This window comes from Nicotiana sylvestris, chromosome 6 (assembly GCF_000393655.2).
Source record: "Nicotiana sylvestris chromosome 6, ASM39365v2, whole genome shotgun sequence".
Taxonomy (NCBI): Eukaryota; Viridiplantae; Streptophyta; class Magnoliopsida; order Solanales; family Solanaceae; genus Nicotiana; species Nicotiana sylvestris.
The window spans coordinates 190447070-190460811 of NC_091062.1; the positions used below are offsets into that span (position 1 = coordinate 190447070).

Genomic DNA, 13742 nt, shown 5'->3' on the forward strand with positions numbered 1-13742 from the left:
GATCGAGGTCGAAATTTTCTCTTTTTGGCGAAGGCCCTTGGCCATAAAGGGTGTTATTTCAAACTTATAGAAATAGTAATACGTCGTCGTTCGATTGAGGTCGAACTCTTCTTTTTTTTGGTGAAGGCTCTTGGCGTAAAAGGGTGTTGTTTTGAACTTATCGAAATAGTAACCTTTCGTCGTTCGATCGAGGTTGAAATCTTCTCTTTTTGGTGAAGGCCTTTGGCCTTAAAGGGTGTTATTTTGAACTTATCGAAATAGTAACCTGTCGTCGTTCGATCGAGGTCGAAATCTTCTCTTTTTGGTGAAGTCCCTTGGCCTTAAAGGGTGTTATTTTGAACTTATCGAAATATTAACCTATCGTAATTCAATCGAGGTCAAACTCTTTTCTTTTTGGCAAAGGTCCTTGGCCTAAAAGGGTATTATTTCGAACTTATCAAAATAGTAACCCATCGTCGTTCGATCGAGGTTGAAATCTTCTCTTTTTGGCGAAGGCCCTTGGCCTTAAAGGGTGTTATTTCGAACTTATCAAAATAGTAACCCGTCGTCGTTCGATCGAAGTCACACTTTTCTCTTTTTGGCGAAGGCCCTTGGCCTTAAAGGGTGTTATTTCGACCTTATCAAAATAGTATCCCGTCGTCGTTCGATCGAGGTTGAACTCTTCTCTTTTTGGCAATGGCCCTTGGCCTTAAAGGGTGTTATTTTGAACTTATCGAGATAGTAACTCGTCGTCATTTGATCAAGGTCGAACTCTTCTCTTTTTGGTGAAGGCCTTGGCCTTAAAGGGTGTTATTTCGAACTTATCAAAATAGTATCCCGTCGTCATCCGATTGAGGTCGAACTCTTTTCTTTTTGGCAAAGGACCTTGGCCTAAAATGGTGTTATTTAGAACTTATCAAAATAGTAACTCGTCGTCGTTTGATTGAGGTCGAAATCTTCTCTTTGTGGGGAATGCCCTTGGCCTTAAAGGTGTTATTTCGAACTTATCAAAATAGTAATCCATCGTCGTTCGATCGAGGTCGAACTCTTCTCTTTTTGGTGAAGGCCCTTGGCCTTAAAGGGTGTTATTTCGAACTTATCGTAATAGTAACCCGTCGTCATTCGATCGAGGTTGAGCTCTTCTCTTTTTGGCGAAGTCCCTTGGCCTTAAAAGGTGTTATTTCGAACTTATCGAAATAGTAACCCGTCGTCGTTTGATCGTGGTAAACTCTTCTCTTTTTGGCGAAGGCCCTTGTCCTAAAAGGGTGTTATTTCGAACATATCGAAATAGTAACCCGTCATCGTTCGATTGAGGGTCGAAATCTTCTCTTTTTGGCGAAGGCCCTTGGCCTAAAAGGGTGTTATTTCGAACTTATCGAAATAGTAACCCGTCGTCGTTCGATCGACGTCGAACTCTTCTCTTTTTGGCGAAGGCCCTTGGCCTAAAAAGGTGTTATTTCGAACTTATCAAAATTGTAACCCATCGTCAGTCCTAGTTTTTGGAGAGCCAGATATCTTCTGGGAGAGTCACAATCCTTTTAGCACTGCTCGCAACGGAGGGTACAACTTCGGAGAATGTGAAGCGTTGCTTTTTCGCTTGGGTTCGCTCTGCGCACAGATTGTGGTTTCCTTGCCTGGCTCCTGTCTTCCAGCTCAGAGATATTGCTGGTAGGAGGTTTCACCGTTGTTTTGTAGTAGTTTTTCGTCCTTTAATTGGAGTGTTTCTTTATTCGTTCGCCTGCACGGCCATTGTACTCCTACTTGAGTAGAGATTAGGAGGTGAGTTAGGATGAAACTTTCCTTGACCCCGTCCAGTGGTCCGATAGGGGAGAACTGACTGGCAACGTCGTTCGCCTTGTTTGCTGTATTGATGGCTGATGGGGCGAAGGTTTCTAAGCTTGATAATTTTGCTTGGCTCTTCTCCCCTATCTCACTGCTCCTTTGTCTCGCGTGGGTTGGGTTTTACCTTCGCGCTCCTTTTGGTGAGCGATTGTATTTCTCGTCTTTGATCTGGGAGAAACTAGGAAATTTCACTAAGAAATCCCTATAGATGGCGCCAAATTGTTTGACCCAAAAGATATTGAAACTTTTTTGAACAAATCAATAAAAGATGAAGGGGTAAATCTTATTCAGATATAACAAATTCCAGATCAAAGAGCTAGCAGTATGGATCATATGTAGGATGACAGAAATGTAAATGATCTTATTGAGATTCAGTATTGTGTCTCCCATCAATTGATGAGGAGACCACTTTACATATTTTCCTAGAGATTCATTCTTCTCTATCAAGAAGACTAGAGGAGAGCTTTTTTGCTTTAGAGAGAGATAGGAGGAGCAACCCCCCTTGTTGAAAGCTTTCCTTTGCTATATATAATCGTAACACCCTTGCCTTTTGCTTGGCTCGACGTCCTCTTACCTCGAATGTGTCTTAGTCGTGCTTTTAGGCGCCGATCTTGCCGACTCGTCAGATGTCGGGGAGGAGATATGGAGCGGTCTATATTATCTTTCGCTGCCCAGTTACTTAGGCGGGACATTGGTCAGCTCGGTCGCGACGGTCAGATTTTGACCAATACAGTGTTCATATAACTATGAAGGGCTACGATTGCTTTGTAATTTATTCTTGTATTTTTTGTTATTCTTCATCTTTTGCGGACCAGAACAAGAACACTAATAGTTCCAACTGACTATTACTTTGAGTATGACAAACATGTACCTAGTGCACTGATTTTTTATTTTATTAATTAATGGAATTAATTACTGATTTTCTACATATAAAAAGCTAACCAAATTTTATTCTATTAAATAATTAATTTATATATATAATTTTTTATAAGAATACAATACACTCTGATAACCTTTTGCTTTATGACACTTTTTGCTATGTATGCTTTCATAGGAGGGAATGACTAGTTTTGGTATTGGCATGAGATAAGTACATTAGAACGATAAAATTTTTGACGCCGACAAGTTCCTTTTTGTTCCGATCCGCAAAAATGGAGAATAACCAAAATTACAAAAATAAATTAAAAAGCAATCGTAGCCTTTCATAGTTATATAGACACGTGTTATTCATATGTAGGTGTATTGATATTTATTGGAGGCAAAAGTAATGGAGCATAGCCGAACCTTAGGAAAATTAACTTAAGAAAAGTTTGACAAATACTTTAGTTTTGCTTTTAAGGGCAGAACTATATTACTTTTTATATATAAAAGATTTTCGGGTCTTGAGGGGAAAGTCTATCGGAAATAGGGATAAAATCTATGTACACATTATTCTTCTCAGATTTCATACTGTAAAAATATACTGAATATATCAATATATAAATATAAAGGTGGGAACTGGCAAGATGATATGACAGTCCTCTAAAGTAAGTATTGTTATTTATCTTTTTTCCTGATTTTTTTGGACTTTCATCCTAATTTTCATACAATCTCCATTATTAAAAAGCTTTTGCGACGTAATTATTGTTATGAGTTTAAATAAGGGAAGGGAAGGAAATTTTGGAATTGAAATACATCTTTCATCATATACATTAATTATGAATAGTAAATAAGGAGAGGAAAAGATACAGTTTAATTGGGTAAACTAAACAGCTTTATAGCCTGTTTGGCCAAGCTTCTTTTTGGCCAGAAGTACTTTTTTTTTTGCCAAAAGCACTTTTGGCCAAAAATTGAGGTGTTTGACCAAGTTTTTGGAAGGAAAAAAAGTACTTTTGAGGAGAAGCAAAAGTAATTTTGGAGAAGCAGAAAAAAGTAGCTTCTCTCCAAAAGCATTTTTTTGAGAAGCACTTTCGAGAAAAATACACTTAGAAATAGTTTTTTAAAGCTTGGCCAAACACTAATTGCTGCTCAGAAGTGCTTTTCAAACTAATTAACCAAACACAAACTACTTCTCACCAAAAGTACTTTTAAGAAAAATACTTTTGAACAAAAATATTTCTCAAGATAAGCTGATTTGCAGCTTGGCCAAACAGGCTATTAATGACTTAAAGAAGAAAAAGTTGTAAAATAAAGCTGGTAAGGGTAAATCTGAAACGGCTTCTCCCCACTCTTATTTTTTCACAAATCCAATGAAAGCTCTTTGTTTCGTTTTCCAACCGTTATTATAAGTAATTATACAATTAAGAGTATTAAAGTGTATTTAATCTGATATTGTCTTTTGATTTTTTAATTTTTTTTTCGACCGCCCAATTTTCAATCCAACTATCTATTGTGGTCTCTAGTTATTGTATAAAAAATCTTCGGGTTGGTTGTTAGTGGAGCTTATTAAATCTTAGCTTACTGCTCACACAAAAGTTGAAATAAGGAATGTCAAATTTTGGATTTTAGTGAGAGATTTTTTTTCTTTTTAAATTTTAGTGAGAGATGAGTGTCACATTTATCATGAATTGGAATTGAGATAACGATGCACAATTTATTTGTGATATACACATAAATGTATATATTAAAAACGTGTGATGCATTTATATATTGTCTGATACAATTAAGTGCCTACTATAAATATTTCTTTTTGCAATCCAGACAGATTCAGATTGTTTAAGATAGTAATTCTTTTGTTTTTTTAATTCCTTTAACATCGGAATGTATGGAAAGATATTAAAACCCATCCTAATATTTGTTATAGTAAGTCATTAATTAATTAATTTATTTATTTTCTACTCTCCAAAAAGGCAAGCACTAATTAAATTAGGGAATTAATTTAAGATAGAGAATTTATTGGGTAGCAATAGTCAGAACGAATTAAATCGGTCAAAATGTAGAGGTATGACTCGAAGATGATTCGCCGAAAAGGGAGCAAAAGATAGTTTTGTGTCTCGAGCTAACTCTATTTTGGCGCACGCCATAGTTTTTGGGTATTCATAACGAACAGCTCCGTTTGATCTATAGTTAACAAGTTTGAATCGTGAAAATAGTTATTAATATTTATAGTAAAAAAGGCTATCTATATCACATTTATTGGGATATGACCATTCCCTCGACCCTACATGAAAGAAGAATGCATATCTTGTGCATCGAATTGCCCCTTTTTTTATCCATTATTCGCTATTTTCTTTGGGCCCTAACTAAATTTGAATTTTACTTGAAAGTTTCATATTAGAGGATAAAATGCTCTGCAATATAGGTAACTTTATAATTCTGAGACATTAATTAAAAAAAGAAAATTATTTAACATTCATTACAATCCTTATTGGTAGCTCATCACGCCCATTAAATTATACCGACAATAAGCATAAAAATAAAAAATAAAACATGATGGACCCCCAATGCACACGAGTATTCCCAATTCTCGTGGCGAGGATCCTTGTTTATTAGACGTGTCAATTTCAATTAAATAATTATTCACAATAAATATTTATGCTAATATAATATCATTTACTACAAATAATTAGGACTTAAGAGAGAAGTGACATATATATTTTACGTTCACAAGTAATTGTTAAAGTTAAATTTTATTTTTCTTTATGTGTTCTATTACATCCGATGAATAAAATATGTTATTAATCTTAAAGTTACAAACGAGAACAGGGTGATGAATTTAGAAGAACAATTGTAAAGAATGTTTCATTAGTCAGAATAGTCGTAGGCTTTCACTTATAACAATTCTCCTTTATGAGTTTTGTATATTTATGTACAATATTAAGTGCATTACTACTTTTTACGAGAAAAAAACAACATTACTACTTTTTTACAGTTAATATGGGAATATTTCAATTTATAGATATTTTTGTGAAACAGTTGGATATCTTTATTATGATATCTGAAATAGATTAATATAATCCCATTTAGATTTTAATTCCGGTCAAAATAAACTTTTTTATATTGAGTAACTATTAAGATTTTTAAAACAAAAAAAAATGATAGTGTACATAAATTAGAACGTGTTTGGTATAATGAAAATCATTTTTTAGAAAAATATTTTCTGTGATTTCTCGTTAGTGAAAATATTTTTTCTTTTCTTTTTTTGCAAAAAAATATATACTAATGAAAAATAATATTAAATATGAGTTATAAAGCCTGATAATTGCAAGAGAAAATGACTTTGGCTTATAAAATTTTAATGGAATTTTTACCCATGTTCTCTTCAAAACATCACAAAATAACTTTCTTCATACCAAAACACGCATATTAATCTTTTAAATTTCGTATTAAATTAAATTAAGTCATATTACTATTTATTTCAAAAAATTAACATGAGACCAAAGGAATAACAGGTAACCTGGGTGTGAAACTGGCAATAGCCGGTTTCCCGTGCGCCTAACAAGAAAAGACTCCTTTTGTTTTTTGGTCTCTTCCCTCTCCCTCTCACGTTAAATAGTAGAACCAAACAGCACACAAAATCACACACAACCAATTCTTTGTCTGCCTGTTATTTCCCTTTTAATTTCCTATTTGTGTCAGTCCAAAGTTGTCGAAAGAGAGATGACTGGGATTTCAAAGGAGGAAGAGAGTGTAACTCTTGAACTTCTTAGAAAGAAAATGGAAGATTTTGCTAAAGAAAGAGACTGGGAAAAATTTCACAGCCCCAGAAACCTTCTTTTGGCTCTGGTACTTTCCCCTGCTATCCACCTTTTTATTTTATTTCTTTTGTTTAATGAAAAATATTAAATTATTTCTCCACTTGTGTGTTATTTTTGCTTGCGCAGAGATTATGCTAATCTTTCTTGTTTGTCTTCACTTGTGATTTATTATGAATGACCAAATAACAAGCGAGGCTTGCTACCCATAACCGTTAGGTCTTGGGTTCGAGTCACGTTAGAGAGAAAGTGCAGAAACAATGTAAAGAGTTCAAGTCACGTTGGAGAAAAAGTGTAGAATTTAAACTCGTGATTTGTATGCTATGACTCAAAATTTATGTACTTGAATAATCACGCAACTAGTGATCCCTTGTTGATCCTCTACATTTTCCATGATTCGATAAATAAATAAATAAATAAAATTGCTTTAAATTGTATATAAAAGTTGCTTAGTTTCGAGTTACAAGTGGAAGTCTTTGTCTTTCTTCTGTTTTATTTCTTTAAAATTAAAAACTAAGAAAATATTTCAACTTGTAAGATCTGGTTATTGAACCAAAGCAAGATAAGAGAAACACTTGTCAAAAATTATGATTAAGTAATAGAAGTATATACGAGGGATGGGTAGGTCGCACTTATTTTTACATTTAGGGTGTGTTTGGTATAACGAAAAAAATTTCCGTGGAAAATGTTTTCTTGGAAAACAAGTAGTAATCTTATTCATTTTCCGGTGTTTGGTACGCAAATTAAGGTAAAGGACTTCTCAAGAGTATTTATAAATAATTTAGATATAATAAACATGAAGCCATAAACTTTCAAACCAACAACAGAAATTTAAATTACAAAAAAAAAATAACTTTTTTTGTGCGGGGAGGGGGGGGTGGTACAGAAAAAACGAAAAAATAAAAAGTTAAAAATACAAAAAAATAAAATTAAGGTAAAATAAATAATTTTGTTTGCGGGAGGGGGTGGAAGGGTAGTAGGGTGGGTGGTAGCAGAAAAATTGAAATTTGAAAAAAAAAACTTTTTTTTGGAGAGTTGGTTGGTGAGGGTGGGGAAGGTTGAGAAGAGCTTTGGAAAATGTTTTCCTTCTTTTGATAAGGAAAATGTTTTCCAAAACATTTAAGCCAACCAAATATGGGAAAATTGAAAAATATTTTTCGGAAAATGTTTGTGGGGAAGGTTGAGAAGGAGCTTTGGAAAATGTTTTCCTTCTCTTGATAAGGAAAATGTTTTCCAAAACATTTAAGCCAACCAAACATGGGAAAATTGAAAAATATTTTTCGGAAAATGTTTTCCTTCGTACCAAACACACCCTTAGTCTGTATCATTTATGTGTTATTCTTTTCTTTTTAATCTTTTACCAAAAAAAAAGACACTTTTATATATTTGATAACTCTTTTAATTATAATTTTTTTTAATGATAGACATCAAGCAAGAAAAATGAAGCCCGACCACTACGCCAACGTTGCTTTATGCCATAAAAGTCATTTATATTTTATATTATAGTTCTATTTTTTGCACATATGTTTATATAGTAAAAAATTTCGACCAAGCTTGGATATACGTGCATCCGCCCCCCGAATAAGATAGTCATTGCTTTGGAAAAACGAGTAATATGACGATGATATAACGAACCCTTTATTTCGTTTAATTTTCTTGTTTCCTTTTTTTTATTGGTTAGATTAATCCAAATTACTACTATAAACAGGTGGGAGAAGTTGGAGAACTCTCAGAAATATTTCAGTGGAAAGGAGAAGTTCCAAAAGGGTTGCCTGATTGGAACGAAAAGGAGAAATTACATCTTGGTGAAGAACTTTCTGATGTTTTGCTATACCTCGTTAGGCTTTCTGATATTTGTGGGATTGATCTTGGCAAAGCTGCTCTTCGTAAAGTTGAACTTAATGCCATTAAATACCCTGTTAATCTCTGCAAAAGTTCTTCAAACAAATGCAATGACGAAGCCGGTAATTAAATCGCTAATTAACCGAGTTGCATATAAACTGGTCATTTTATATTATGCTAAATATGGTAAGTTAGGTGTCATAGGAGTTGAGAGAAAGTGGACTTACAGTAGCAGTGGATGTTTGTACTTTCATGGAAGATCTTTGGCATTTATTTTCTCATTGATTTTGGACTGTCTTGGCAGTTGAAACTATATCTTTTTTTACGCCGATCTATTCAATGTGCTTTCCCAAATCTGATAAAATTTCATCTTACTTTTTGATGCATAAGTTTTGTTCAGTTCAATTATAGCAATCTCCTATCTAGATTGCCATTGGAAATAGACTCTCTATTTAGGTAGACAGAGACATTTAGAATTCAAATTTTATGGTTTCTACTGTTAAGATTTATAGCAGTATTCTCTCGAATTACACTATGTGCGATTATACTGGATGTGTTTTGTTGATATTGTTCCTCTTCGGATTGCAAGGGATTTCCTTTCACATATTATTTTACGTGTTTAACTTATATACCATGTACAAATACAAAAGATTCACATTATTAGTATATTTTAATATATTATATAGTAGTAGATAATAATGTTTAATAAATAATTAAAAGATTTGCCAGATTACATTTTAAATTGGGATGCCGCTATCTTGATGAAGGTGATATAATTCTACTATTATTTGTAGATTTGGGTCCTAAATTCGTCCAATTATTTAATTTATGATGATGTTTTATAATTTGTTGGATCATGGTAAAGATTCAACAGAAGGGACAACATTGACTGTTCAGCACGAACGTAACAAGCCAGACAAATAAAAGATGACCAAATCAAATAATTTTGTTTAAAAAATAATGTACAATGTGTCCAAATGTGGTATTAAAGTATATTTTTTGAAAGACTTAATAGCATTGTAAGTTATAGATTATGATGTATGACCGGTGGCGGATCCACCTTGAGAGGTGGGGTGCCATGCCACCCACAAGTTAGGTGAGAATTTTTAGAATCTATGTTGTTACTTTTCAAAATATTGATTAAATGTATACGCTATCATCCGTAATATCAAACCAGAGGACGGTGCCATTGTTGGGAATTAATTTCTTAAAGTTATTCTTGTGTTTAGGCTTAGGTTCGAGTCTGATTCTAATAAGGAAATCAATTTTTCATTTGCTCGATTTCGCTTTTCTTTTATTTATTTTTTTCCTTTTGTCATCGCGCGTCTTTTCTATTTCCTTTGTTTTTCTATCCCTTTCCCTCTTTAATTTTTCATTTTCCAATCTTTTCTCCTTTTTTTTTTGTTTGTCAATGACTTTGAAAGAGGAACACATAAAAACAGAAACTTAAAATTATCAAAGCACCATAAATAAAAACCATGGCTCTTAATTCAAAATTCTGGCACTTATGTAAATAAAAAGTTTTACAAGATTATTCTTTTTAAAATTCTGTTAGCTTGTATATATTATATACAAAGTGCAATTGTCCTATTGCTTGCAAGGTATAATTTCTTTTTCAAAAATATTTTTTTGCTTATGCTCTTATAGAATTAGTGTGATTCTACTATTAAAAATACTCTCACTTATGCAAAAATTTTAATAAAAAAGGCATGATTCCTTAATTGAAGGAAGATTGCTAATTTTTACTTGTGCTCATTTATTTTATATCAAATTGTGTTGATTTCTCTATTGAAAATATCGTTAAAATTAGTAAACCGCGCCCAATGAACTCAAAATAGATCGAACCAAATTGAACTCAAAATATACTCACACTCAAACTTTATGGTCAGTGTGAGGGGTACATTAAAAGAAATGTGGCACCCGCTATCTTTAAATCCTAAATCCGCCTCTGTGTATGACGAATTAAAGTTCCTATATACATAGAGGTCTGCTATCCATAATATCAGGGGCGGAGGTAGGGTATTATTTACAGGTTTGTCTCAACTCAATAATTTTTACATAGATCATGTTTTTGTATTACGAAATTTATTAAATTTTTATAAATACTTAACTACGAATACAATAAGTCAATAACTAAAACATGATATGAATTCGACGTCAAATGCAAAACTCATAACTTCAAATCCTAGTTCCGTCTCTGCTTAATATCATTTATCCATGACTTTTCGTCAAGTTAACAATCTTGTGGCAATTATCAAATATCAAAATTATGTCAACAAGGTCGGCATAACATACGTCTTAATTACTTTTGTCTTATATTGCTTGTTTTCATTTCTTACGTTACTATCTTGTTGTGGACTTGACAAATATTTAATAAACATAATGTTTGATTCAAAAGATATCGAAATTTTTTTGAATACATCAATCAAAGAAAGTGAAGGGGTAAATCTTTGTTGAGTATAATAATATTCAGAACAAAAGATATACAAGCTGACTACAAAGGATAATACTTCTTGATCTTATCAAGATGAATCACCAAACGATAATGATCTCAATTGTTTATTTGAACAAGTGTTAAAAACGAGTGTTCTTAGTTGGAAGAATGTCCAGAGGGCCCCCTTACAAGGTTGTTTTCTCGCTATATATATAAGGGACAAATCCCTTCTACGTCCTAAAAGACAAGTCATAGGGAATATTCGAGAGAATATTCCTAATGCTCTCTAATGGAACTACACCACTGCAAAAGTCATACGGCCTCTTGTTCACTCGCTCGTCGTCTCCTACGAGATGTCGATCTACGAGGATCTCGTCGCCTGTCGTACTCATCAACGATCGTGGTCATCCAAATTTGGACCCATACAGTTAGTCCCTCCACTTGTCGAGGTCGCAACTTGGTGCGTCCTCGATGAGCGGACACCACTCGCTCTTATGGAGAAATTTGGTCTTACGAAGCGTCACGACTTGGCCAATAATAGGCGGTTAGCGTGCTCACCAAGACACCAAATAGTGCACTTTATCAGGAAATGACATCATCTCCTCGTGCATCATCATTATACGTGTTTTCGAGATAGGGGTTGATTGTTTGTCGCTTCGATTTCGGTGCCACTCTGCAACCTTCCGTTTCGATTCTGGTGCCACCCAATCCTATAAATAGGTGGAGGGTTTGTTTTTTTTTCAAAAACTCTTGGCCACCTTCTGCTTATTCTTCTCCCATTCTTTGTTCATAACTTTCTCTGCTGTTCTAACACCTTTTTCATCAAAAGGAATGCCAAGAACACATCGATCTCGTGAGGGGGTTTCTGAGGCCGCCCCGTTGTCTGTGGTGCCCCCTTCCGGCGGTGAGGATATGATGGTGGGAGAGGGGGATAGTTTTCCCATGGTGGAGGAGTTGTTGCCGAGGCACCCCATGTCTCGAAGCGACTTCCTCAAGGATCCTCCTCCTACTCCTGACCCTGTGCTCTCTGAAACGGAACAAGTTCATATTGACGCTCTCCGTACAAAGTATAACATCCCCGCTCATGTTGACATGGTTCCAGCGGGAAGGGATTTCGTGGAAGTCCATAGACCTGGGTACTGTGCTTTTTACGAGTACCCTTTCGTGATTGGTCATTATTTCCCCCTCCTTCCATTAATGAAGGAGTTCTGTAGATTCTACCAAGTTTGCCCAGCGCAACTCTCACCATACACGCTTAAGATACTCCTGTTGTTGACAAAGTATGCGGAGTTGGCGAGATGTGAGGTTACTATCCACCACCTCTTGCACCTGTTCTCCCGCAGCTTCCACATGGGCACTATGGTGCATTTGAGACATCGTGGAACAAGGGGGCTAGTGGTTGGGACCGACGACCGAGCAAGTCGTAAGTTTGGGCATAAGTACTTCTTTGTCAAAACTGAACACATTGTTTCTAATCCCGCCAGGTTCCCAGAGCGGTGGAACGAAACTCGTAAGTGTCGCCACTTATTTCACTCTTTATTTTCTTCTTCATTTATCATAGGTTTTGTTTGTTTCTCGTCTGCAGCTATAGGACGTCCACCCCGCCCTGTTGCGGGTATAAGGGATTGGTTAGCCCGTCTGTTGCCCCATGCAGTGGAGACCCGAGATTAGCCCGCCTTCGTAAAATGTTACAGCCCGAGAGTTTCATCTGGTAAACGTTTTCCCTTGTATCATTTCATCAGTTTTACATCGTCGTCTATTGATACAACTCTTCATGACGATAGGTCGAGGAGCTTCCAAGTAGAGGGCACCAATCCCTGCATTCTGATAGGCTATCGCTGCTGCAGGAATGCCGTTTACTTTGACTAAATCTGTTCGAGGGGGTTGTCCTCAGCCAATTCAAATGGAAGGTCCCTCTCGAGATATGGTCGTGAGGGAGGAGGCTTCTTTTGTATCGACCCCTCATTTATTGGACAAATTCTCTAATGGGGACGAGTCCTTACTGAGAAAAAGGAGGAGAATGGAGCTTAGGAAGGATGTGGACATGGACGCCGGTAGAAGTAGGGTGTCACATACGGCACCTGTACCTACATTTATGGTCGACGCCATCTTAGCGGGAAGGTCTCCTCAAACATAAGGGATTTACCCAGGGGTCGGCTCCGTGCGCTCCATTGAGGTTGGTGCATCATCCAACATTAGAGGAGGTTGGCGTGTCGAAGGCTCAGGCTCGGATTCAGATGTTGACCCAGAGGACGTTCGCGAGTTTGTAGGTCGCTATACTCATGTGGGGGTCAGAGTGGAAGGGTTTGATCGTCACATAGTTGTCCCGGGGGACTACAACTTGTTGTCAAACTGCGATCAAGTAGCATCTGTTTTAGCCCCTCTATGTGCTGACCTTGAGAGCGAGGTGCTTAGAGCGATGAGCGATATGGAGTTGTCTCAGAAAGTCGTTGGCATGGCCTTGCGGGTAGGTGTCTTTCTTTTCTTTTTCGTCATTTGGCTTGCGTTGTTATTGTCGACTTATCTTTTTGTCTTAACTTCTTTCTTTTTGTGCTAGACCCTTATCATTGAGACCGAGCGCGAGCGCCGGGAAAGAAAGAGGACGGCCATCTATGGGAAAATGTCTTCCAAATATCAACAGTATCGCGCTAAGCATCGTGCAATGGCCGACATTTATAATCAGGACCCTGATTTTCAATTGTTCCACGAGGGACTCAAATAGAGGGAGGACCAACTGGCGTGCAAGGTCGAGGAGCTAAGGGAGCGAGATGAGGAGCTTATGAAGGTTGTCGCCCGCAATAGTGAACTTGAGGCCTCCCTTAAGGTGAAGGAGGATGAGCTTGAGTTAAGTAGGGGGTGATGGCCGAGAATGCCGACTTGCAAGCAAAGGTGGCCAGTTTGACCGCTGAATTGGGTACGAAGGCGATGGGGATTGAGGGGCTTAAGGGCGAACTAAGTGTCGGTGCTTATAA

At 36.2% G+C, this 13742-nt stretch overlaps 1 protein-coding gene across 1 annotated transcript; it reads left to right on the forward strand.

Annotated features, from left to right (window-relative positions):
- The first annotated feature begins 6292 nt into the window (after positions 1-6292).
- LOC104212087 (uncharacterized) lies at positions 6293-8690 on the forward strand. Its single transcript, XM_009761272.2, has 2 exons — positions 6293-6525; positions 8203-8690. Exons 1-2 carry the CDS (start codon positions 6400-6402, stop codon positions 8464-8466), a joined length of 390 nt encoding a protein of 129 aa, XP_009759574.1. The 5' UTR covers positions 6293-6399; the 3' UTR covers positions 8467-8690.
- Positions 8691-13742: the final 5052 nt, after the last annotated feature.